General features: G+C 48.1%; 1 protein-coding gene across 3 annotated transcripts; it reads left to right on the forward strand.

Moving 5' to 3' along the window:
* Positions 1-1,094: 1,094 nt before the first annotated feature.
* CHAF1B (chromatin assembly factor 1 subunit B) lies at positions 1,095-26,410 on the forward strand. Of its 3 annotated transcripts, none has more exons than XM_059921506.1 (14): positions 1,095-1,190; positions 1,863-2,057; positions 2,495-2,630; positions 4,327-4,444; positions 4,822-4,925; positions 8,432-8,528; positions 10,198-10,282; positions 11,704-11,797; positions 16,065-16,134; positions 16,230-16,321; positions 20,406-20,553; positions 21,338-21,769; positions 23,655-23,749; positions 24,322-26,410. In XM_059921506.1, exons 2-14 carry the CDS (start codon positions 1,932-1,934, stop codon positions 24,438-24,440), a joined length of 1,716 nt encoding a protein of 571 aa, XP_059777489.1. In that variant the 5' UTR covers positions 1,095-1,190; positions 1,863-1,931; the 3' UTR covers positions 24,441-26,410. The 3 variants fall into 3 exon arrangements, with proteins under 3 accessions (XP_059777489.1, XP_059777491.1, XP_059777490.1); XM_059921508.1 differs by having other exon boundaries at positions 2,498-2,630; XM_059921507.1 differs by having other exon boundaries at positions 1,120-1,186.

Below are 26,410 nucleotides of genomic sequence, written 5' to 3' on the forward strand. Positions count from 1 at the left end.
TATCCAGAGAGAGAGAGGAGGGGGAAAGTGGGGAGTGGGAGAGTCACCTAGGGGAGGCTGGCAAGCTGTCTCCTGCAAGGTTGCACAGGGTAGCACTCATTTTACAAAGCCCCTTGGCCTTGAAGGCCCAGAAATCTGCTGTTAGTCAGCACAAGGAGATTGTCCATTTATCCGGGCCAATCTCATCTCAGGGAAGCTCCCAGAGTAATGTATGCAACCAGGATTCCAGTTAATTTAGAAGGAGAATTGAAACTGCCTTTGAAACTTTATGTGCATATGACCTGCTTATTCATGTCCAAAGGCTTCTGGGTCATTGAGCCATCCATCCTTTCCCATTCATTGCCAGGTCCCATTGCTCCTCCTTTGTGCCTCTATTGTCAACGGTGAGTTTCTTTACCTTCAATTCTCATTTCCCAGAGCTGCTCATCCGAAACTCTATCACTTGAAGCCCACTTTAAATGCCTCCTTCTCTTCAAACTTCTTTGAGCCTTCAAATTCAAAATAACCTCGTACTCAGAACTGTAAGAGCACATTGTTCCTTTCATACTCCTTTTCACTTTATTTTTTAATTATAATTTTTTGTGTACATGACAGGAAGCCCGAAGACCGTTTCTGTGGTTTATTTATGTTTGAAACACCAGTGACCAAAACGGGGGCCTGATACAGCTTACAGCTGTCAAATATTCGCTGCACCAGTGAAAGACTTGGTAGTCTTGGGCGGGTCTCAAGAGTTACAGCCTCCCCACCTGTCCTACAGGACGGCTCTTCTTTTCCTTTTACCGGACTGTAAATTCTATTGAGGGTAAGTCTGAGTCAGCTTCGCTCTCCACTGTGTATCCAGGGCCGGCACAGGGTTCCGCATATAGCAGATGCTCAGTAAATGTTTGCTAAAAGAATGAATTAACAAGGGAATAAGTGATTGAACGAATGAATCGATGGACTCTCCCTTTCTTCCGCCTGTGCATTTGTCCGCACGGAATTAATAAACCCGCGGGAGCCAGCCCAGATTCGCAGGACTCGCGGCGCTGGACCATCCTCTGCGGCGGGGCGGGGCCTCCAGGGAGTCCCGCCCACGCGGAGGCGGAGTCTCGGGAGTCCCGCCCACGCGGAGGCGGGGCCTGCAGCGCGCGGGAACCGGCGCGCGCGGCGGCGGGAGCTGGCGGCCCCGGGGACTGACCGCGTCCATGTAGGTAAGGCTTCCCCCGCGCTGGCTTCCGCGTCCCCGCGGTTTCCCGGCCGGACCTGGGGGGCGAGAGGCTCTCGCTGAGGGCCGGCCGCGAGGACCCGGGATAGCTCCCTAGAAGCGCGCGTCCGCGCGGCCGGTCCCCGCCCCGGCCCCGAGCGGCCTCCTCCCAGCCAGGTCCGGTCCCGGCTTCCCGGGCCCAGCGCCCCGTCCGGAGCGGCGGGAAGGGAGCTGCCTTCTCGCCTCCGGCCTCGGTCCGTTCCCCGGGCAGGCCCCTCCCCTGGGCGGCCTCCTCCCGCCAGAGAGCCCCTCCCCCGCGGCCCCGGCCCCTTCCCCCGGGTAGCCCCCTCCCACGCGGCCCACTCCCCCAGGCGGCTCGCCCGGCAGCCTCCCCTAAGCGGGGGCGGGCGCCCAGCCAGGCCCGACCCGGTGCCTTGATTTCCTCTGCTCGGGTATCCCATTTTGCTTTTCCGGACGTAGCAGGAGCATAAACTGAACAGCCACGACTCAGCGAACCATTTTAGGTGAAACTTGCTGGGTGTTAACGTCAGAGGTCAGCAGTAACATCCTCTCCCAACGCAGCGTGCGTTTTTAACGGTTAGCAGAGTTCCTGGCTCCTACTAAGCGCTCAGTACATCGTTCCTGCTATGATATTCACCTCATTACCGACGATTTTCAGCTTTCCTCTGTCTTTGGAGAAAGAACGGTCCCCGAGGAACGGTATTCTGACCCTTGAAGACTCAGGAGGATGAAAGTCATCACTTGTGAGATCGCCTGGCATAACAAGGAGCCAGTGTACAGCCTGGACTTCCAGCACGGAGCCGCCGGGAGGATCCACAGGCTGGCCTCCGCGGGGGTGGACACCGCTGTCAGGGTAAATGGGGCCGAGGCAGAAAGGCCCAGGGAAGCACTACTAAGCAGCATTCTCCACTCTTCTATTTATAATGAGTGTCAACAGACACACACTACTTAGTTATCTAGGCCAGAGGGCTAAATTCTCAGGGCCTTGAGTCAACAACGAAAGCAGAGGAGAGCACCTTTCTTCCTGGGGTCCTGTTACCTAGAGTGATGTCACTGGACGCCCATTGCTGTAGAACCCTGAGCCAGTTTCCTCCTGGGAAACAGTTTGCACTAGAAGGAGGTGGGAGGCAATGGGACTGTAGGTTTATGTTTCAGATAGGAGTTCCTTCCTCTTACATTTCAAAAGAAAGACTAAGTTTTCTTTCTGAAAATCAGCATAGTGGTGTTTTCGTCGGTACAGTATGGTGCGTGCTCGCTCTACGTTTCTCTGAATGAATGTGTTCGTATCAGCAGATCTGGAAGGTAGAAAAAGGACCAGATGGAAAGGCCATTGTTGAATTTTTGTCCAATCTTGCTCGCCATACCAAAGCTGTCAATGTCGTGCGTTTTTCTCCAAATGGAGAAATTTTAGCATCAGGAGGGGATGGTGAGTATTGTACTTCAAGATTCTCCAGAAACCAGATACCCATGTGTCTCATGTTGAAGAGTGAGATTTGAGCTAGACAATACTTTGTTACTTTAGAGGTGGCTTGACCCTCTCAATCTGTCATTTAGATAGTTTAGTAAAATAATGTTGTGGGGAGTGGGAAGGGGTGGAGGATGCAAAGCTTAAACTGGGAAGACCTGTTTGAAAACGGCCCCTTTCCCACTTGCTCCCACTGGGCTGACTGGAGACAAGTAGGTAGGTGCTTACCATTCTAAGTCCCAAGGCGACTGGCCTGGCCTTGTTTGGCTGTCAGTTTAGCATCTGTAAGTGATCACAGCCCCAGTTCCATGTCTCTGTGTAATTAACGAATTAATTGGCTTGGGGAGTATTGTCTAAACAGCCCTCTAAATTATGTTTCTTTGGTGGGAGTAGATTGGTTCATATTTTCTGCTTGTGCTTATTTTTACTTATTTATTTATTTTTTGCCTGCGCCACGCGGTATGCGGGATCTTAGTCCCCCGACCGGGGATTGAACCCGTGCTCCCTGCAGTGGAAGCGCGGAGTCCTAACCACTGGACCGCCAGGAAATTCCCTTTCTGCTTGTGCTTAAATGGCATAAAATGATACAGAAGAAGTAAATCTTTTTATCATGCTCTAAAACTAACATAGTCTAGAAGTCAGAATAAAAAGAAAGAAGAAATCTCAGATGTTGTTTGCAGAAGGAGGAAGAGAAGCCTGGTTGAATTCAGTGCCCTGATGTCCAGTGTTTCCGTCGAGGGAGGGGTGGGGAGTGGCAGCACCACGGGGGGCAGTGGGGAGGCTGGCGGGCCGTCCTCTGTGAGGCCGCACGGGGCAGCCCAAGTCCTTTGGCCTCGAGGGCCTGGAAACCTGCCGTCAGTCAGTCAGCACGTGGCGAGTGCCGGTCCGTCAGGGCCAGTCTCATCTCAGCCAAGCTCCCGGGATTCCAGTTAATTTAGGGAGAGCACGTGTGTGTCCACGCCACCGGCTCCTTCACTCTCCTCCTTCGGGCATTCCTCGAAGGGGAGCCACGTCTTGGTCAGAAGGTTATGTGGTGAGCGTGGCGTCAGAACGTGGGGAGCTAGAGGACTCAGACAATCGATGACATCACGCTAAGGTATCTGACACGTCCATGGTGTTAACAGCTGACACATGTACGGGCTTACCATGTGCCGGGCATCGTGTGGTAGGCGCTTTATGCACTTGCACCATTTAATCCTCACGATAGCTGATGAGCTAGGCCCTGTTAGCCTCCTCATTTTACGGGTGAGGCGACCGAGGCATCAAGATGGGAGGTGACTGGCCGTAGGTTACACAGCTAGGAATGATTTGCCAACCCTTGCGTTGGTGCCTCTGTTGTTGTTTCCCTATTCGGCCACTTACAGGTTATGCCTGTGGATTTGTTAATGTAGTCAGTCTCTTTGCAGTAGTGTTTTGCCGGCCTGGGGACACTTCTGTTTAAGGTGACCTTGTATAGCTCTGATCTGGTATGGGTTTGATTTTGGAGTTTTTGTTCGGAAGGCAAACTTGCTTTTCCTGCCCGAATTCTTAGAAGTAAATCCTTGTGGCCATAGTGTCTATTGAACAACATAGATATTATTTAATACCCTAAAAATCCAGAAGCGAAGGAGCCATGCTTTGTAAAGCGTGGCTTATCTTTAACTGACTCGCTCCACAGATGCTGTCATTCTGCTGTGGAAGGTGAATGACAACAAGGAACCAGAACAGATTGCTTTTCAGGACGAGGATGAGGCTCAGCTGAACAAGGAGAACTGGACTGTCGTAAAAACCCTGAGGTAACCTCAGGAGGGACCTGGGAGGGATTCATCTTTACCACCTGAAGGCATTAAGCTGATGTGCATTTTGACTTTTATATCTCACTTAAAACTTTTACTTATGCAAGACAGTAATACGGGAATAGTTTAAAAGATAAAAATATGATTAAAATGGATTTTCTTAGTTTGTCTTATAAAATTTTCCTTAGTACACTTGAATCAATTTTAAAGATTCAAATATCCTTGAAGGTAGTAGTTTATAGCTATAGCTAATATAGCTCTAGTGGAAATTCCTAAAGTCCTATTGTAATGTATGGTCCCTGAGTTTGCTTTTAAATTTTTGACAATTTTTTCTCTCCTTGAGACAAGAATTGCTTTTTCTCCTCTTTGGATTCTAGGGGCCACTTAGAAGATGTGTATGATATTTGCTGGGCAACCGATGGGAATTTAATGGCTTCTGCCTCTGTGGATAACACGGCCATCATATGGGATGTCAGTAAAGGTAGCTGATATGTTTTTGTTATTATCGGGGGAAGGACTGTTCTAAGTGTCTAAAAAGCTGAACCTATAAAGGCTTCAGAAGAGTTTTTTTAGTGAACTGAAATAGGTGTTTGGCATGATGGGTTAGGGATTAACCCCATATGCCATGGACCCACTGCATTTTTAAGGGCTCAGTCAGAATGTATGAGGCTTAGCAGTGGTGTCATGAGTTGCTGGTGCCAAAGCAAGGTAGACCCCACACGCCTGGGGATGCAGACATGACGGGGGCGGCGGGGCGGGACTCGGCTGATCCCTGCCGCCCTGGAGCTTAGGATCTCGGGAAGTTAGCAAGTCATAATCAGTGAGGCACTGCATGCTCGATGTTGGGGTAGGTGGGATCAGGTTTCCATTTCGGGACATCAAGGAAAGCCAAGGACACCTCACTGCTTTGAAAGAACCTGTTCACTAGTTGAGGGGACAATAAACATGTGAGAAGTTACTGTAGTATGAAAATAGCAGTGAAATGCCAAAAGCCAGTGGTGGCTGACGCCTGACCACTATTACCTCCTGCTGGCCTGTACTCAAGCTTGATGTCTTCTCCCAAACCTCTTCTTCTCTTCTGCTTTATCTGCTGATTCTCCTGCAACCCAAGTGCCCAGGTCAGGAGTCAGGCAGCGGCATTGGCGTCCCCTGTGGTCTCAGCACTGCATCAGCCCAGTTTTCATGCACGCTGTAAAGGCCTCTGTTCTTAGTTCTGTGCGGTCTAGCTGAAGCGTCCTCTGTCTTGCCTCATTTCTGTCATGCTCTTTCTCATCAATCCCAGACACTCGGCAATGTGGAGGACCAGCGTCACTGTCTCCTTTTTCCCAAATCTGGCCGTGGGTCGGATAATTTCAGTGTCCGTGGACACTCCATCAGCCGTCACCCCCTGAAGCCCGTTGTAATGAGCTTGAACACTGCCAGCATGCTGGGCGCTCTTGCAGGTGCTGGAGGATGCGTGAATACAGTGGCTACGTCCTAGTGGGGTGTCAGACGGATACACAGACGCATGATGTCAGGAAGTGATAGCGCGCTGAGGGGTCCGGGAGTGATAGGGTGATCTGGGAAGGCTTCTCTGAGCTTGTGGAGTTTGAACAGAGACTGGAATGAAGCCGGGGAGCAAGCCGTGTGCATTATTTCATGGGAACAGCCGGTGCAGAGGCCCGGCGGCAGGAGCTGCTGCTTGTGTCCAAGGAACAGGAAATCGACGGAAGGCAGCAGCAGGAGGGAGGGAGGACCTGAGGCTGGAGCGTGGCGGGTCCAGGCCACAGGGGTCGGGTCTCAGATTGTAACCAAAGTGTGACCACATGCTACTGAAGGGTTTTAAGCAGTAGACTGATGTGATTTTACTTATTTTTTAAAAAATATTTATTCATTTATTTATGTATTTATTTTGGCTGCCGGGTCTTAGTTGCGGCATGCATGTGGGATCTAGTTCCCCGACCAGGGATCGAACCCGGGCCCCCTGCCTTGGGAGCACAGAGTCTTACCCACTGGGCCACCAGGGAAGTCCCCTACTTATGTTTTAAAAAGATGTCTTTGGATGGCATGTGGCAAACTCTCCTAGGACAACACAGCAGGTAGCAGGGGGTGTGGGGGGAAGGAGCGGTTTTGAGGAGCGTGGAAATCAAGACTACATCCTAGGCCTCCGTCATTTTTTTTTTCTTAACGTGTAATGTGGGCAAAATTGTTTAAAGTCAGTACATTTTTATGTATGGAAGTTCACATGCTGTGATTCCTTCTCCTGCCCATCACCTTAGTTCCTCCAAAGTTTGAGTCATAATCTTCAAGGTGGCCCTTTAAAAAGAACACCCACTTGGTCCACACTTGTCCTGTCAGTCAGCCCACTATTCTGTAGCTGGGCTTCTTTGAAGGCCTGTCACTTAAGTGCTCTGACAGTGACGTCTTAGCCAGGCGTCCTGCTCTCCTGCCAGAGCCGCCGCCTTCAGGCCCCTCAGCACCTCTGCTACCTGCTCCTTTCCTTCCTAGAGCCCTCAGGTCCCCCAGGCCCTCTCGATTCCTGCTCTGTCGGCCCCTCTGACCTCTTATTTTCTCTATCCAGTTTGCTCCCCAAAGGGATCATTTACGTACATAGACCCTTTTCTTCCACCCGACGTACCAAGAAAACCCCAACCCAGGATCGGTGCTACAATACTGACAGTTTCCCGGTCCCGGGCTAAGCACAGCTGGTCACAAACCGGCCACCCTGCAGATTGGGCCGCTACAAATTCATCCTCACCAGCCTCAGATGGGGTCCTGGGGTCCCAACCCCTTTTGCTTGCGAGGTTCGATCCCACTCCTGTTCTCCCCGGCAGCTCCCGCAAACCTCCGTAGGTCTCCTTAGCCTTCTTCTTCACCCCTGGCCACCTTAATCTCAGCAGACTCCCCTAAAGGGCTTCAAGAAGGGGAGGGGGAAGGAAAGTTAGCCTGACATTTGTGCAGTGTGTTTTACACACGAAAGTCACCGGCAGGTCACTGGCGACTTCGGGGCCAGGGTGGGGCAGGCGAGGAGCGGGAGCCCATGGCAGAGGGTTGAGTGAGTGGGAGGTGAGGAGGTTGGGAGAGTGAGTGACGGGGTGTAGACCACTCCCCAGAGAAGAAGGTTTTGGGTTTTTTGTTTTTTTTTTTTTTGGCCTCATCATGCGGCATGTAGGATTTTAGTTCCCCAACCAGGGATCGAACCCACGCCCCTTGCAGTGGAAGTGCGGAGTCTTAACCACTGGACTGCCAGGGAAGTCCCTGGGTTTTGTTTTTTTAAGACTGGCCAAGGCTTCCTAACTCCCTCCTCTTTTTATCCGGGTAATCTCTGTGTGCTACTGGTTTTATCTTCTAAATGTTTCCCCCAAAGCCCTTTTCCCATCCCTAGTCACAATGCTCTGGTTCAGGCCCTCATCTCTCACCTGGTCTGCTGTCACCTCCTAACTAGTGACACTTTCTGTGCTCTCTTCGACCCTCAGTTTCATCTTTATAATGCAGGTCACTTCCCAGCGCAGCGTTGCTCTGAGCCACACCACGAACCCCCAGAACCGTTTTCCTTGCACACGAGGCTCTTGCACACACCAGCAGTCTCGGCTACTTGTCACTGCTCCAGAGGCCTAAACTGACTTTCACCCCGTGGATTTGCTCAGAATACCTTCTTCTTCCCTCATCGGCACCCTGTATCGTGCCTGACCTGGAGAACCGAACTCTGAGCTCACTCCTTCTCGACCTCACCCCCTGCTTTGTTAGCTGCCCTCTTCCTCTGCCTCATGTCACAGTGCGCATGCCTGGTGGTGGGTCTGTCCCCACCATGAGCTGTGAGCTCCCTGGGAGGAGGGGCCATGTGAAGTCATCTTTGGTCCCCAGAGCCTGACGTGGAGTTTGGTAGAGTCTCAGTTACCAACTGCTGAATTATGGAACGGCATAAAGGAACAACACTTAAACTGTAGTTTATACCATTTGTGCATTAGTGGGTTTTGGTAATGTGTGTGTTGTGTGCTTTATTCGTAGGACAAAAGATCTCAATTTTTAATGAACATAAAAGTTATGTACAAGGAGTAACCTGGGATCCTTTGGGTCAGTATGTTGCTACCCTGAGCTGTGACAGGTAAAGTTAGTATTTGGCAACTTGTTTTCATCTCTGTTTGCTTGAAATTTTCTTCAGAGGTATTTTATTACAGCTTAACCAATGTAAACCACAGTCTGGCTTTGATTCTTTCATCCTTGCTTTCATATAAAGCATTTTGTTTTACTGCTATTCTTACAACATAATAAGAAATTGGCAACTAATTAGGACAAGAGCCTTACACGAAGTTAGTACTTAATAAATCTTTATTGAGTGGGTGAATGAATGCAGAAATAGCTTTGAATTAAATTTAAACTTCTTGGGAAACTTTTAAAGAAAAAGTCTTTTATAAATATGACTTAAGCAAGAAGAGATAACTAGTGGTAGGGTTGGATAGTTATTTCATTTTTTTGATTAGAGTTTACTGCTATAGTGATTTTAACAACTCCATTTAAATTAATATGAAAATAAGATATTTTGTCTTCTCTGAAAGGAGGTCTTGTTGCTGTGTTTACTGGTACATTTAAACACAATATATATTTTTAAAATTTATTTATTTATTTTTGGCTGCGTTGGGTCTCCGTTGTTGCACTTGGGCTTCCTCTAGTTGCGGCGAGCGGGGGCTGCTCTTCGTTGCGGTGCGCGGGCTTCTCATTGCGGTGGCTTCTCTTGTCGCGGAGCACGGGCTCTAGACATGCGGGCTACAGTCGCTGTGGCTCGCGGGCTCTAGAGCGCAGGCTCAGTAGTTGTGGTGCACGGGCTTAGTTGCTCTGCGGCATGTGGGATCTTCCCGGACCAGGGCTCGAACCCACGTTCCCTGTATGGGCAGGCGGATTCTTAACCACTGTGCCACCAGGGAAGCCCTAAACACAATAATTTAATTGCGTTCCTGCAACAAAAAATTTAAAAAAAAAAACAACCCAGAGGTGCCAAGCATATCACTCACCAGTCATAATGGTCCTTTATAATGTTTATCCAACTACTTTTAACTATAACAAACTGAATTTCAAATGGCCCTGGAATGAAAGCACTAAGGAAGTGTTCATTTTTCATAGAATCTCCTGTAACATTCCAAATGTCATTTATTTTCTGGTATACGTGGTTTTTTTTGTTTTTTGTTTTTTTGTGTGGCCATGCCGAGTGGCTTGTGGGATCTTAGTTCCCTGACCAGGGATCGAACCTGTGCCCCCTTCAGTGGAAGCACAGAGTCCTAACCACTGGACCGCCAGGGAAGTCCCCTGGTATATGTGTTTTATTCAGGCAGTCAGGAGTGAAACAATTTGATTAGCTCAGGGCATAATATGAATTACCAACAACCAATTTACTTGCTGCTGTTTTCCTTACTCTTGCAAATCCCTGAGGGCGAGACCGTTCCACACAAAATAAATCTCACTGCAGTCATACAGATGGCCACTGAGCCGGATGTCCAAGACCTGAAAAACAGGGCCAGGCTTACAAGTTTATGTCCATTGACAAGTTGAAACGTCCAATAAAGAATGAAATTATGACATATTTCCCCACTTGGTTAGTGATATCCTTTTGGTTGTTAATATTTGCCTCTGTCATTCAGTTAAGTGTGAAAGTCATTGGTCAGTGGTTTTGCAGGCCAAAAGTTGTTGAAGCAATCTTCAGTTCTGGTAATAGATCGTTTCTCTGTGAAACATAATTCATTTACTGGAAGAGATAAATCAGACTTTTCTTCTTTACTTAGGACCCTGAGGGTGTACAGCGCACAGAAGAAACGAGTGGCCTTTAACGTCTCAAAGATGCCATCTGGAGTAGGGGCTGAAGGAGAGGTACAAAACGTTTGACCTTCCATCTTAGCCGTACTGTTGCTGGGACTTAGGAAGTCGTGAGCTCCTCCATCGCTCGTAGCTAAACCCCTGGTTTCCAGGACCCGACACCTGAACTGCAGTATGGCTTCCTCTCAGACCACCAAGTCTCAGCGTGGTGGTCTGGGCTGGCCTGTACGGAGGTGGGGACGTCTGGGGGCCAGGGGAGAGGTGATGGTGGAGGATGGTGTTTCCAACCCTGGCTGAACTATGGAGTCACCTGGGAAGCATGTAAAAATAAGGGTGCCTGGGCCCCACCCCCAGAGCTGTGATTCACTTGGCTTGAGGCAGGCAGGGCCCCCGCGGTCTGAGGTGCAGCGAGGGTCAGGAACCACTGACTAGGAAGATCCCAGCACTAGGCAACAGGAAGGCAGGTGGATCCAGCCGCGGCGATACACCTTCTTGGCAGGTGGAGGGGGACTCTGGCCATCGGGCTGGTACTCAGGAATGGAAAGGATTTTGATTTTTAAAAGAACTGGCAAATGAAGATAGCACTCTAATCCTAGTAGGTGAAAGGGAGCAAGTTGGTTACTATAACAAAGCAGATAAACAACAAGGTCCTACTGTGTAGCACAGGGAACTATATTCAGTATCTTGTGATAAGCCAGAAGGGAAAAGAATATGGAAAAGAATATATACATGTATAACTGAGTCACTTTGCTGTACAGTAGAAGTTAACACAGCATTGTAAATCAACTATACTTCAATAAAATTAAAAACAAACAAACAACAACAACAACAACAAAAACCAAAGCAGAGATGAGGTGCAAATCCAGTCCTGGGACAGTGCGTTAAGGCAGAGTGGGCTGTGAGCTGGCCGGCGCTGAGAGGTCACCTGTGTAGTTAGGAGAGTCATGGCTGGTTGGGGATTAAATGCATAATGTTCATAAAGTGTCAGTGCATGGTAGCGAAAACTGTTCCACACAGGTGTTCAGGAACTGTTGTTTGAAAAGATGATAAGATTACTATTTTCTTTTTAAAAAGGGTTCATTCAGTTGGAGATTCTAAATATAAACACACAGATAACAAGCAAAGGGCTCCTAGTCACCTTCCTGCCTTTTCCCGGTCTCATTCCCCAGACAAACCACTGTTGACAGTGTGGTGTGTGCTCTTACAGAGGGTTATTTGTATAATAATTATAGAACCACACAAACACGTAGACACACACACACACACACACACCTTTCCTTACCAAAAATGGGCGATCAGTTCATGAGTGATTGCCCTTGCAGACTTGTGTGATTATTTGATATGTAATTTATTTCAGTTTCACTTATTATTATGTCAGTAAGAAATGACAACATGCAAAGAAAAAAATAGGAATTGGTAAGCCTTTATTGTGAATGCGAAGGTTTGGAATAACGTTTAGACTCTGTGTGCCGCAGGCGAGAAGTTACCGGATGTTCCATGACGACAGCATGAAATCATTCTTTCGTAGACTTAGTTTCACTCCTGATGGATCTTTGCTCCTCACACCAGGTGTGTTTTAACAAAGTTTTTGATCTAAGGGCGTGAGAGCAGCAGTGGTGGTGTCTGTGCTCCTGATTTTGTGATGCTTTATGCAGCTCAGGGAATTCTGATGAAAGCAGTGGTCCCCAACTTGTCCACACACTGAAACCTCCAGAGAACTTCACAAAGTGCTGGTATCTGGGTCCCACCCCCAGAGATTGTGTTTTAATTGGTTTGGAGTGTGTAGTCTGGGTTTTGGAATTTTAAAAAGATTTCCAGTGATTTTAATGTACAGACAAGTTTGGGAGCCACTAGACTAGAGTGATAAACATACTCCCGCAGGCAAATTCAACTTTAAAAAAATTTTAATGAATGCCTTTTTCCTAGACATGTATATGGAGGTCATCGTTCTAAAGCTAATGATAAAGTGCCTTTATCATTTTTATTCTCAATAATGAAGCAGCCTGTTGTGACAGGGTCTAGGCACAGACAAGTCTGGTTGGAATAACTTGTGGGAGTGTAGTGGTCAAGTCTGACAGGTCAGCAGAATCAGCAAGGACACGTCAGGGTCATTGTCGGCAGGAGGGTGAGAGGTTGAGTCCAGCAGGATCGGCCAGGGCAGTGCTATTGCCAACATGGTCTCAGAGGAGACCGTCCCCTGCTCTCCATGGCTCAGATACCATCCTGAGTATGATACGATGACATGACCCAGGGCTGGGCCAAATGGGAGGGCACAGGTCAGGTTTGCCACTAAGTGTCCCCGCCAGGCTGGGCAGAGGAGACCCCAAGAGTGTGTGAAACATACACACATGTGTGGGTTAGGCTGTAAAAGGACATTGGGGAACACGTGAGAATGACATTGGCCTAGGGGGGGTCCCAGGACCAAGAGTAAGTAGTTGCTTAAGTATATTGAAACTTGTTTACTAAACTCAGTAGCAGGTCCTTTCCTAAATGGCAGCTCCAAAAATATTTTCATTTAAAATCGGGTACCAGATGGGTATCTGCCACCACCATTATTATTCTTGGTGGTGTTAATAAATGCAGGAAATGAAATTACAGAGATTGGAAGAGATAAAACTTTGTGATAGGATTGTGTTTCTAGAAAATCCAAGAGATTTAAAAAATACTATCAGAATAAAAAAAAGAATTTGATAAGGTGGCTAGATATTGTAAAATACATAAAATCTGTATCTGCTACAGTAGAATAAGTACTTAGAAATGTGAAAAGGATAATTGTTCCATTCATAACAGTGCAAACCCCAGAAGACATGGAAATGCATAGGAAGAAATTTAATAGGGCATAGAGCCTTTATGAAGAAGACTAGAAGGTCTTATTGATGGTTATAAAACAAGTTCTGAACAAATAGATTTCGTGTTCTAAAAATTAACATGATAATTGATTTCCAATTAGGATCCCATTTAAGGTTTTTTTTGTTGTTGGTTTGTTTCGGCTTTTTGGTTTTTTAATTAATTGGATGACATCTCGGATTTGTTTAGGAGAGTAAATGCAAAGAATAGTAAAAAAGTATGAAAGATAACAATAATACTTGAGCAGGCATTTGCCTGTCTAAATGTCAGAGACTCTGTAGTGCTATTGTTATCAAATCAGTATGGTATTGGTATAGGAATAAACATATAGCTTAGTGGATCAGAACAGAGAATCCAGAAATAGATTCTGGGATAAAAGGGAATTTGATAGGTGACCTGAGTGGTATTTCAGTGGGAAGAATGGATTATTGAGTGAATGGTTCTGGAGTGTCCAGCTGTCTGGAAAAAAATTAAATTGGACTCTTAGCTTATATATAAACTGCAGGTGGGCTTCCTTGGTGGTGCAGTGGTTAAGAATCCACCTGCCAACGCAGGGGACACGGGTTTGAGCCCTGGTCTGGGAAGATCCCACATGCCGCGGACCAACTAAGCCCGTGCACCACAACTACTGAGCCTGCGTGCCACAACTACTGAGCCCACGTGCCACAACTACTGAAGCCCACACACCTAGAGCCCATGCTCCACAACAAGAGAAGCCACTGCAAGGAGAAACCCGTGCACCACAGTGAAGAGTAGCCCCCGCTTGCCGCAACTAGAGAAAGCCCGCGCGCAGGAACAAAGACCCAGTGCAGCCAAAAATAAATAAATAAATATATCTTAAAAATAAATAAATAAAATAAACTGCAGGTGAATTCAATACTTAAAAATGGTAAAAATGTAAAACTCTTGCAAGAAAATCTAGGAGGACATTCTAGGACTGGGGAAGACCAAACTAAGACTGGAAACCCAGAAGCTCTTAAATGATAGACCTACTTTGCTGTATTTGAGTGTAGAGCTTTTGTATGGCACAAGACGCAGTAAGCAAAATCAGTAGTCATATGATGGGACTGGAAAATAATGGTTATGGTACAGAAAAGAGAGCGCTAACAGATATCATATACAATGGCTCTTCCAAATTGGCAAGAAGAACAAAAAGACAAAAGGAGAAAAACCCAAAAGAGAAAAATGAGAGAAAGGTACAAAAAGGCGGCTCATAGAAGAGCAAATCTATGTGCAAAATTGGCACACACAGGGAGGTGTTCGGAAACCCGACAGTCAAGGCAACGCAAGTTAATGTGACGTCAGTAGGTATCCCTTTATTCATTTCAGGCTGGAAAAAAGTGAAAATATCTGTCGCTGATGGGCGTGTGTATGGCTGTTGCTGGAGAGAGTGGATTGTTAGAGCCTTCTGGGAAGGCAGTCTGGTAACCATTTAATGCATGTACTCTTCAGCCAATCCGCCCCTTGTCTGACATTCACTTCCGCAAGAAATGAAAACAGTACGTAAGAGTATATGTCCAAGGATGTTTATTGCAGGCATGGCTTTTTTTTTTTAATGACAGGTACTTTTTTTTAAATTAATTATTTTATTTATTTATTTTTGCCTGTGTTGGGTCTTTGTTGCTGCGCACAGGCTTTCTCTAGCTGTGGCGAGCGGGGGCTACTCTTCGCTGTGGTGCGTGGGCCTCTCATTGCGGTGGCCTCTCCTGTTGCGGAGCACAGGCTCTAGTAGTGCAGGCTTCAGTAGTTGTGGCGCATGGGCTCAGCAGCCGTGGCTCGCGGGCTCTAGAGCACAAGCTCAATAGTTGTGGCTTAGTTGGTCCGCAGCATGTGGGATCTTCCTGGACCAGGGCTCAAACCCGTGTCCCCTGCATTGGCAGGCAGATTCCTAACCACTGCGCCACCAGGGAAGTCCAAGCATGGCTCTTAGTCGTAAAAAAACAAAAACAAAACAATACTCGTTAACAGAGAATGGGTGAATAAATTACGGTATTTTCAGACCAGTGCATAGTAGGTAGCTACTGAAGAAAGGATGCGTTAGTGTCACGCAGGTTAACTGTCATGAGTAATTGACTGAGAAAAGCAAAATGAGCAGCAGTATAAATAATATCCAATTTTGTAAAATAGATTTTAAAAACCCACCATATGAATATACAAGCGATTGAGTTATAACTGGTTGGAACAATTATGTGAGCATGGAGGAAATATAGAATGACCTGATGGTTTGTTAAAATGGATTACTTGGGGATGGAAGGATGGGGTGAGATGGGAAGAGAGTAGAAAGACTACTGGCTGTGTCTGCTGCCCTCCCCAGCGGGTATGAAATGGTCACATGGAAGATTATATATGTGTGTGTGTGTGTCAGGAAATGTTAACGTAAAACAGGGAGATGTTCCCAAGAGTAACTGTGTGTGACGGTCATTCTCCAACAGGATCTGACCTGGTTTTGAGTACAGCCTGAGGTGAGTGTAGAAGGGCTCTCAGATGTGGACTGCTCCCCAGGGCAAAGGCAGCTTCTGTAGGGGCTGGAGATGTCAGCGGAGGGCTGGTCTCCTGGCAGCCTTTGGGCTCCATCAGGCTGATGGGAAAAGGCCTGAGTCTCAGGTTTTGGGTGGCAACTGAGGTCAGAATCCAGGGGACAGAGAGCCGGGGGTCTGATCATAGCACTTCACTAGCAGGAATTGGCTGGATTCCCAGGCAAAGGTCTGCTGTGGTCAGGGCTCCCTGCTTTATGTTCTTCCCACCCAGACCTAGAAGGGGCTCTGGGGCAGCTGAGCCCCTTGGGGAGGTGACAGGTGGGTAGAACTGGAGTAAAGGGCTGAGCCCAGGCAGGGACAGGGTGTTTGCATTTGTCCTCAGTCACAGAAACATTGTCCAGGTAATAATGTTTTGGGGAAAATCTTTTACAAACCAGAACTGATGCTCTTGCGTCTTTGCTGATGGACAGTTTAATAACACATGGCCTTGCCTTCCTCTACTGCTTCCCCAGCTGGATGTGTGGAATCCGGTGAAAACGTAACAAATACAACTTATGTTTTCTCCAGGAAAAATCTTAAAAGGTATGCAATTGAAGAAATCTTTGAAACGTTTACCCTTTCTTTTTGCTTTTGTTGAGTGACGGTGCCTTTTTGCAAAACCGCGATTCATCTTGCAGGCCTATCGCCCATCTTCCGTGTCCTGGGAAGGCGACGCTCGCTGTTCGCTGCTGCCCCGTCTACTTTGAGCTGAGGCCAGTGGTGGAAGCAGGTACCTTAGAGCCACAGGGGTGTGTCACGTTCTCTGAGGCAGGTCACCAGGGTGGGTGGGGAGAGGTGAGTATGTGGGTTGGTTCAGTTTGGTCAGTCTTGAGAGCAAAGACTGATGTTATCAAAATACGTGTCAGATTTTGCGTTGTCTAGGATACACTTTCTTTGCTGCAAGCAACTTTAAAGGACTAAGAATACTAGCTTTGTTTCTCTACTGAAGCAGGTTGAATGTCATTTATTATTGATTTCCTATGCAGTGAAAATTATGGAAAATTATGGAAAAATTATATGAATTGGATTTTTGTTTAACTGTTTTTCCACCACTGGCTGCTTTTAAGATTTTTCTCTTTAACAGTGGCTTTCAGCAATCTGATTACGGTGTGCCTGCTGCCGTTTTCTTTATGTTTCTTGTGCTTGGGGTTCATTGAACTTCTTAGATTTACGAGTTTATAGTTTTCATCAAATTTGGAGAACTTTGCCAGTTATTTCTTCAGATACTTTTTCTGTCATCCCCCCTCTCTCTCTTCTTCTTCAGGGGCTCCAGCTACACATGTATTAGGCTGTTTGAAGTTACCCATGGCTTACTGATGCTCTGTTTACTTGTTTCTTTCCTCTCTGTGGATAGTTTCTACAGCTTGTTTTTTTTTTTTTTTTTTTAAATAAATTTATTTATTAATTGAGTGATTTTTGGGTGTGTTGGGTCTTCGTTTCTGTGCGAGGGCTTTCTCTAGTTGTGGCGAGCGGGGGCCACTCTTCATCGCGGTGCGCGGGCCTCTCACTATCGCGGCCTCTCTTGTTGCGGAGCACGGGCTCCAGACGCGCAGGCTCAGTAGTTGTGGCTCACGGGCCTAGTTGCTCCGTGGCATGTGGGATCCTCCCGGACCAGGGCTCGAACCCGTGTCCCCTGCATCGGCAGGCGGACTCTCAACCACTGCGCCACCAGGGAAGCCCCCTACAGCTTGTTTTGAGTTCACTAATCTTCCGTGTCACCTGCCCTTGGTGCCATCCAGTGTATTTTCTATCTGTGACGGTGTAGTCTTCATCTCTAGAGTTCAACTTGGGTCTTCCTCACGTATCTCTGCTTTACACCTTCCCTCTTGCTTCTTGAACACGTGGAATGCACTTGTTACAATAACTCTTTTAATGGCTTTGTGTACAAAGGATTGGTTTTGATTGATTTTTTCCTCCTCATTATGGGTCATATTTTTCTGCTTCTTGGAATGCCTGATAATTTTTTTTTAATTAATTAATTAATTTATTTTTGGCTGCATTAGGTCTTCATTGCTGTGCGCGGGCTTTCTCTAGTTGCGTCGAGCAGGGGCTACTCTTCGTTGCTGTGCGCGGGCTTCTCATTGCAGTGGCTTCTCTTTTTGCGGAGCACGGGGTTTAGGCGCGTGGGCTTCAGTAGTTGTGGTGCACGGGCTTAGTTGCTCCACGGCATGTGGGATCTTCCTGGAACAGGGATTGAACCTGTGTCCCCTGCACTGGCAGGTGGATTCCTAACCACTGTGCCACCAGGGAAGTCCATCTGATAATTTTTTATTAGACATTGTGGATTTTACCTTAGTGGATGCCGGATATATTTTCATCCTTATAAATATCCTTGAGCTTTATTCTGGGATGCAGTGAGGTTGCTTGGAAACACTTTGCATCTTAGGGGTCTTGCTGTTAGGCTTTGTCAGGTGGGATCACAGGGGCATTTAGTCTAGGGCTAATCTCTCCACTACCGAGGCAGAGCCGCCTGGATGCTCTAATTGATGCCCATGAAGTGGGCGGTTTTCCACTCTGGCTGGTGGGAACATGTGCTGTTTCTAGCCTTGTGTGAGCTTCAGGGGTGGCTCTTTTTTAAAAAAATTAATTAACTAATTAATTTTATTGAAGTATAGTTTTTTTTTTGTTTTTATGTATTTATTTATTTATTATTTATGGCTGTGTTGGGTCTTCGTTTATGTGCGAGGGCTTTCTCTAGTTGTGGCAAGCGGGGGCCTCTCTTCATCGCGGTGCGCGGGCCTCTCACTATCGTGGCCTCTCTTGTTGAGGAGCACAGGCTCCAGATGCGCAGGCTCAGTAATTGTGGCTCATGGGCCCAGTTGCTCCGTGGCATGTGGGATCTTCCCAGACCAGGGCTCGAACCCGTGTCCCCTGCTTTGGCAGGCAGATTCTCAACCACTGCGCCACCAGGGAAGCCCTGAAGTATAGTTGATTTACAGTGTCATGTTAATTACTGCTGTACAGCAAAGTGATTCAGTTATACATATATACATTCTTTTTTTTTTCTGTTATGGTTTATCATAGGATATTGAATATAGTTCTCTGTGCTATACGTAGGACCTTGTTGTTTATCCATTCTATATATAAAAGCTTACATCTGCTAACTCCAGCCTCCAACTCCATCCCTCCCCGACCCCCTCCCCCTTGGCAACCACCAGTCCGTTCTCTATGTCCATGATTCTCTATCTGTTTCCTAGATAGGTTCATTTGTGTCATATTTTAGATTCCACATATAAGTGATATCATATGGTATTTGTCTTTCTCTTTCTGACTTCACTTAGTATGATAATCTCTAGCTGCATCCATGTTGCTGCAAATGGCATTATTTTGTTCTTTTTTACGGTTGAGTAGTATTCCATTGTGTGTGTGTGTGTGTGTGTGTGTGTGTGTGTGTATGGCACATCTTCTTTATCCATTCATCTGTCAGTGGACATGTAGGTGGTTTCCATGTCTTGGCTATTGTGAATAGTGCTGCTATGAACATAGGGGTGCATGCATCTTTTTGAATTATAGTTTTGTCTAGATATATGCCCAGGAGTGGGATTGCTGGATCATATGGTAGCTCTATTTTTAGTTTTTTGAGGAACCTCTGTATTGTTTTCCATAGTGGCTGTACCAACTTACATTCCCACCAACAGTGTAGGAGGGTTCCCTTTTCTCCACACCTCTCCAGCATTTGTTATTTGTAAACTTTTTAATGATGGCCATTTTGACTGGTGTTAGGTGGTACCTCATTGTAGTGTTGATTTGCATTTCTCTAATAATTAGAGATGTTGAGCATCTTTTCATGTGCCTATTGGCCGTTTGTATGTCTTCCCTGGAGAAATGTCTATTAGGTCTTCTGCCCATTTTTGGATAGGGTTGGTTGTTTTTTTGTTGTTGAGTTGTTATGAGCTGTTTATATATTTTGGAAATTAATCCCTTGTTGGTCACATCATTTACAAATATTTTCTCCCATTCTGTAGATTGTCTTTTCATTTTGCTTACGGTTTCCTTAGGGACGGCTCTTTCTTTCCCGTGGTTCTCACTCTGGCCCTGGCTAGTTTTCTCACGTGTGTGCGCTGGTCAGCACTCAGCTGAAGACTCGAGGCCCCTGTAGCTCTGTCTCTGCTCCTCCACCCACGCGCTCCAGTCGCCTTGGCCTCCTGGCCTCCCAGCTCAGGGCGTCTGCCAGGCGCCGCCTGGGTTCCCTCCACCTTTGCTGGGCCTGGAAACTCCAGGCAGTAAGCGGAGGTGATCGTAGGGCTCACCTCTCTCGCTTCCTGTCTCTGAGGGATGGCTGTCCTTCATGGCCTAATGGACAGTGTCTTAAAAAAACCTGTTTCAGTATTTTGCCTGGTATTTTAATTGTTTCAGGTGAAGGGTCAGTCAGGTCTCTCTTACTCCATGGCTGGACGCAGAAGCTGTTTTTAAGTTTCTAATCCTTTATGTGAATGACTATGATTAACTTGACAGCATTAAAACATCACTTCATGAAATGCTTCTAGGTGACCCTGATTTTTCCTTATCAGGCAGTGAGCCCTCAGGGTGACTTGCCTCATTCACACAACTTTTTCTTCTCTTCTTTTTGAACCGCAGGTGCCCATGAGTGTTGAATCATAACACAGTGTCCTCATTGGTTCCTGCGTGGTTCTCCTTGATTTTTATATTCCTATATAAAATAATACAAAAAACTGAATTCTTCCGTAAAGCATTTGGTAAAATTACATCACTTACATCCCTGGGGAGAGGGCTTTTGGGGGAAATTTGTTTTCTTTGGGAACTTCGCTTTTGCTTGTTTGACTTTCTCTGTTCCTGATTTCGCCCGTCACCAGAGCCAGGTGTGGAGCTGGTGAGCCTGCCGTACCGCTTGGTGTTTGCTGTGGCTTCTGAAGACTCTGTGCTTTTGTACGACACCCAGCAGCTGTTCCCGTTTGGTTACGTGTCTAACATACATTACCACACCCTGAGCGATATTTCCTGGTGAGTGGATGGGGGGCACAGCGTGCATTCCCCTGGAGTTGCCCCTCGGGTCAGGGAGCATTTCATCCTACAGTTGGCTTTTTTGGCCCTTATTTACCAGTTTTTTTAAAGGAATCAACGTAAAAAGGAAAGCTGTTTCTAACTTGCTAAAATACTGCTTCCTGTTGTGACTGCAGTAGGTGTTGATGCCGTGCAGACTGTGTGTGGTTCATCTAATCGTCATAAACCAAGGGGAGGCCCGGGGTCCCTGGTGTTGTGGGGACTCGCCAGGCCCTCCGGGAGGAAGCCCACACACGCGGGCCCCTGCTGCGCAGACAAGGAGGGGCCCCAGAACTGTGCCCGTCCTGAGGGGTCACTTTGCCCTCGCCTTTCTGCCTGGGGTTCTCAGCACCCCTGGGCTCCCAGTTCTGTCTCCACTGTCTGCTCGGGCCCAGGCTGGGCCTGCCCACCTGCCATCTAGTTCTTGCTCTTTATCACTCTTTATCTTCTTTTCATCTTCTTTTTCTCTTGGAGGAAAGAAAAAAAAGAAAAAAAACAAGGTCATCTCACCTTCATTCCGGTGAATTTGATGACGAAGCAGAGGTGGGTTGGGAGGCGAAAGGGCGTGAGGGAGGGGCCCACACAGATCCTTTCTCAGTCGTGTTTTTCCCTTGACGGCTTTGCCTTCAGACAAAGCTTGTGAGTTTGCTTGAACGTCCACTTCCTAGCCAGTGATGAGGGCGCTAAGAGTGGCCTGTAGACTTTGGTAAAGCTTCTCGCTTCCTCTCCTGTTTCGGGAACGCAGGTCCAGCGACGGGGCCTTCCTGGCCATCTCCTCCACGGACGGTTACTGCTCCTTCGTGACGTTCGAGAAGGACGAGCTTGGAATTCGCTTGAAAGAGAAGCCAGTTCTGTGCGTGAGAACTCCCGATACAGCGAAGAAAACCAAGAGTCAGACACACCCAGGGTCTTCGCCAGGACCCAGGCTGGGAGAGGGAACCCCCAGCAGCAGAGTCCGGGACCCCAGCAGCCCCTCCGCGACGCCCCCTCAGGCGAAACAGTCTCCGGCCCCCACGGCGGCCAAGGACACGCCTGTGACCGCTCCCGGTGCCAGAGGCTTCCTGGCAGGGCCCTCAGAGGAGAAGACCCTGCAGCCCGGCAGTCAGAATGCGAAAGCCCACCCATCCCGGAGGGTCACTCTGAACACACTGCAGGCCTGGAGCAAGTCAGCACCGCGGTGAGAGCTGTGGTGGAAACAGAAACCGCCTTGCCTTGTCAAAAGACAGGCTAAGCCGAAAGCCCCTCTGATAGGTGAAATCCCACACAGCTGCCAGAGAGATGTTTCCTAACATCACACCTGAGAGTGCCGCTTCCTTGCTTACACACCTCTGTTGCTTCCATTTCCTCCCTGTCGGGTGAGGTCCCGGCTCATTGCCCGGCCCGTCAGCGGCTCTGTGACAGCCTGCCACCCAGCACGGTGACCCCTCACTCTCCTTCGTCCTGCGTGCCTTACCCTCCAGCCCGACTCTGCACGTCCGGTCCCCGGGGCACACTCTGCCCTTGGAGGCCTCTGCGCCTTTACCCTCTGGGGACGCTCTGGACACCTGCTCCCCTGGGTGACATTAGAGTCCTCCCAGAAGACCCATTTGGATGTCCCTTCAGCCCTTTTCTCTGTCACAACACGTCACATTCGATAGCAGGTGTTTGATTTATGCTTCTGTTTCCCTAGTTAGAGTACAAGTCCCCCAGGACAGGACGCGTGTCCCCGTTCTTTACCCGTGTTCTCCTGCCCAGACGGTAACAGGCACTTACAATAGGTAGGAAGTCAAAGGAGCATCTCCTTGAGGTGGTTTTGGTGTGTCCAGCAGACTGGCTCATGGGGAACGGTACCTCTGGTCTGAATAGCCTCCAGGGGACGCTGCTGTTGTTTTCTCCCCTGTTCATGCCCGTCTGGCCGGTGAACGTGCCCGAGCTCACGGCTGGCACTGCAGAGCGGACAGAACTGCCCAGCATGGCCCCCGTCGTCAGGCAGCAGCCGGCCTCCAGGCTTCCTTCCCTGGCCGCCTCTGATCCTGCACACGGCCTTCTCCCCGCCCACCGCCCAACACCGGGAGGCGGCCTGGGGAAGGGGCGGGGCGGGGGGGGTGAGGGGAGCACTGCCCACCTCCCACGTGCTCTGCCATGTTCACACGACTTCATTGGCGGATCCATAATGCGGCTTAGGTGTAATGCTGGGCTCTTTCTGTATCTCTTTCTACAGACTAGCAGTGTTTTCTTTTTAATTAATTTATTTTTGCCCGCGTTGGGTCTTCATTGCTGCGTGCAGGCTTTCTGTAGTTGTGGCGAGCGGGGGCTGCTCTTCGTTGCTGTGCGTGGGCTTCTCATTGCGGTGGCTTCTCTTGTTGCGGAGCATGGGCTCTAGGCGCGTGGGCTTCAGTAGATGTGGTACGTGGGCTCAGTAGTTGTGGCTCGCGGGCTCTAGAGCGCAGGCTCAGTAGTTGTGGTGCACGGGCTTAGTTGCTTCACGGCATGTGGGATCTTCCCAGACCAGGGCTCGAACCTGTGTCGATGGCGTTGGCAGGCGGATTCTTAACCACTGTGCTACCACGGAAGTCCTTAGCAATGTTTTTTAAATTTATTTTTAGGTGGGGGAAGGGAGTGGGAAAGTGTTCTTAGAAATATTTTTGGTATTAAAGTTTTTCCCCTCTTAATTTCTTGCGAGCTTCTCGCAGTTATAATTTAAAAAAAAAATAGTTGTTGAGAATTAAGACTGTAGATTTTGAAAAAGAACCATCTATATTTTGGAGCTTTCCACACTGGAAGCCATGTCTGATAGGCTTATGTAGGAAACATCCAGCAGAGTGTTTAGCATGTCATTGGTAGTTCACAAAACTCGGGCTTTGAAACTTTTAGATGACTGGTTAAGGTTTAAGTTGACTATTATTTATGTGATGGTTTAACTTAATACATGATCCTTAGTTACTAAAGGGGGCACACTGACATTATATTCAGTGCCTTGCATGATATGAGCTGAAAGTTTTAAATGTTTCCTTTGAAATTTGGTATTGTATACAAACCATTCCTATGATACTAATGGCCTTTTACTTCTTTTTTTCATCAAGGAGAATAAACTTAATACCCTTAAAGACAGATACTCCACCGAATTCTATACCAACCAGCGTAATTTCCAGCCCTTCCACAGAAGAAATTCAACCAGGTAAGTGATACTGTTACTGGTTTAGTATAATTAAAGATAGAATACCATCTCTTTGGAAATGAACACCACCTAGCTTGAAGTCAGTTCTGAGAAAGCAAGGATGCGTCTCACCAGGCCCGTCGTTTAAACCCACTGATTGCGTGTGTATTCTCATCCGGGAGCCCACCCTCCCGCCAGGGCGCTCCGTGCCAGGCAGACGGTGGGTTTGGGAGATGGCGTCGAGCCGGTTCTCGGTCCCGGCACTGCTGGCATCTGGGCAGGTCATTCATTCCTCGCTGTGGGGCTGCGCTGTGGATGCAGGGTGATTAGCAGTACCCCTGGATGCCGGTACCCATCCCCTGCCCCAACTTGTGATGCTCTAAAATGTCATCAGACACTGCTCACTGTCCCTCGGGGGGCACAGTCGCCCCGGGTTGAGAACCACTGGGGTAGATCTTCCCCATAGATCCGTAGAGGACCTGGCCAGGCAGTTCAGTTCCTTGTCTGCGCGTGAAATTTAGTTTGTAAACGTCAGCTCTTGACTTAGAGACGTCTTCACTCACTTGTCCACCCCGTGTGTGTTCACATTTTAGAGATGCCTGGAGACCTTCAGGTCAGTCCCCCGGAGCTTAAGCGGCCCAGACTCAGCACAGAGAAGGTCCCCAAGGTTTGGACCCCTAATGAGACCTGTCATGTGCCTGAAGGCTGCTAGGTCTGGGGACCCCAGTGTGCCCAGAGAGGGGCGAGACCAAACACACCTGAGACCAGTGGAATCAGACGGAGCCTGACGGACACTAGAAAATGGATTTCTGTAACAGAAGATACACGTGGACCGATTTTCTCCAGAAATATGTTGGCTGTTGTATTTAGCACACATTTTTACCTCAGAGATGTGAACATTTTAATAGACTAAATTCTCTTTTTGATGAATTTCTGAGACTGGAACAGTTCAGTGTTACCTAGTGTGAAAAATCAGTAAATCCCCACCTTGGAATACTTGTCTGAAAGTATGGACACTTTATGGGTGGACTCCTTCCACAGCTAGAATTAATTAGAGGAGAAGGTGATTTGAGAAGGTTTATTCTGTTGAATTTTAGAGTGTTTGATTATTAGATCACCTTAGCTTTTAAACAGTTGATTAACTTTTGGAAGTTTGTTATGTTTGCTTTCTGATTTTAAAGGTGGTAATGCACATTCTAGAAAGTTAGTAAAGAGTGAAGTAGAAAAAACGGGTTGGAGGTGGAAATCACCCATCTCACCACCAGAGGGAACCCTTGTTACTGTTTTGGCATATTTCCTTAAAATTTCTATGTTTTTATTAATGTTATTTTATTTTGGGGAGGGGGGAGAGTTGAGATTTTACTTTAGATACAGTTTGGTATCCAAATACGTTAACTTCTTAGACTGATTTTTCAAAGCAAAAAAAGTACGTTTCCTTAGCAGTCTGTGCCTCTGCTCTCGGTCCCTGGGATGCTGGCCTGGTCCTTTCCCTCTTGGGAGCAGAGCGGACTCATGGGCTGAGACGTATGACGTGCTGTCGCTGCAGGAGGCCTCCCGCGTTTGGAGTCTCCTCTTAGCGCAGGAGACTCTGGTGATGTGACCAACAGGTGCTGATGGGTGGAGCCCAGAAGCTGGTGCGGCTGCTTCACATCGAGGAGTTTACAGATGGTTTCGTGGCCCTCGATGCTGTCCTTCTGGCACGACGAACTCGGTGAGTCCCGCACGTGAGGCTACACCCAGGACCCCTTCCCTGTCTGAACCAAATCAGAGGGCAAGTTCAGGACCCGCAGGCCCAGGCTCTGGCAGGGAGCCGCTGAGGATGGAAGAACACACTCTTGTCAGCTCAGGTCAGCAGCAAAGAAGAGAGCTGGAAAGAAGCGTCACCTTGTTGCTAATCCACAACCCAGTTAACCAGAAAAAGACTCTGCCTCTCTCTACGTGGGAAAGTGGCAAGCGGGATGATTTACCACGTGGAGAGCTGGCAGGTGGATCCATGCAGAGTTGTAATAATGCAGGTGTGGGTCACGTTCGACATGAAGACATTTAAAAATGTCAAATAGCAGCTGTTTTGACCAGTGGTTCTCAACCTTGACGTCACCCAAAGACCTGCCAGACATCAACACCCAGGTCCTGCCCTCCTTGGTCTGGGGCACGGTCTGAGCGTCAGGATTCTTTAAGGCTCCTCTGGTGATTTGATGCGCAGCCGAGATCGGGAAATCGTGAGAGGAAAGCTTTCCCCGGAGATGGTCTCTGCTGGTTAAGTGCATTTGCACCAAAAGCTCTTTCTGGCTTCCTCTCTGGTTCATCACTGATTGACAGCAAAGCTTCTCTACCCGGGCTGCCAAACTGAAAGGATAATGTGTGAGATGCTGTCAGCCCTTCAGAGGAAAAAGGTCTTTTTCCATCGCCTGCGGCTGGAGCGCGGTGTGCTTTGCAGGTGTTGATCCCCGTGCCAGCAGGAGTCGTCATGGGTCCCTTGTCGCAGTGAACCGGCCGGCTCCCCGGCCACCCCCAGTGGAGGGGTGATGGGAATGGGTGGGAGGGGGCCGGCGCCCCTTCAGCGGAAGTGCACGTCGATAGGCACCACTGCCTGTTTGTCAGCTGTCTCCTTGACGGTAAATTACAGACGCGGCAATAAAAGCCCAGGCGGTGTCACCTCAGGGTCCTCGTCCAAAGCCACCT

Source organism: Balaenoptera ricei, chromosome 4 (genome assembly GCF_028023285.1).
Source record: "Balaenoptera ricei isolate mBalRic1 chromosome 4, mBalRic1.hap2, whole genome shotgun sequence".
Classification (NCBI taxonomy): domain Eukaryota; kingdom Metazoa; phylum Chordata; class Mammalia; order Artiodactyla; family Balaenopteridae; genus Balaenoptera; species Balaenoptera ricei.

What these genes read in the sequence shown, in the direction of transcription:
- CHAF1B (XM_059921506.1), top strand. Translation starts at nt 1,932, where the DNA reads ATGAAAGTCATCACTTGTGAGATCGCCTGGCATAACAAGGAGCCAGTG. An exon ending in ACTGTCGTAAAAACCCTGAG is followed by an intron (nt 4,445 to 4,821) that starts GTAACCTCAGGA and finishes TTTGGATTCTAG; the next exon opens with GGGCCACTTAGAAGATGTGT. An exon ending in TCCAGGAAAAATCTTAAAAG is followed by an intron (nt 16,135 to 16,229) that starts GTATGCAATTGA and finishes TTCATCTTGCAG; the next exon opens with GCCTATCGCCCATCTTCCGT.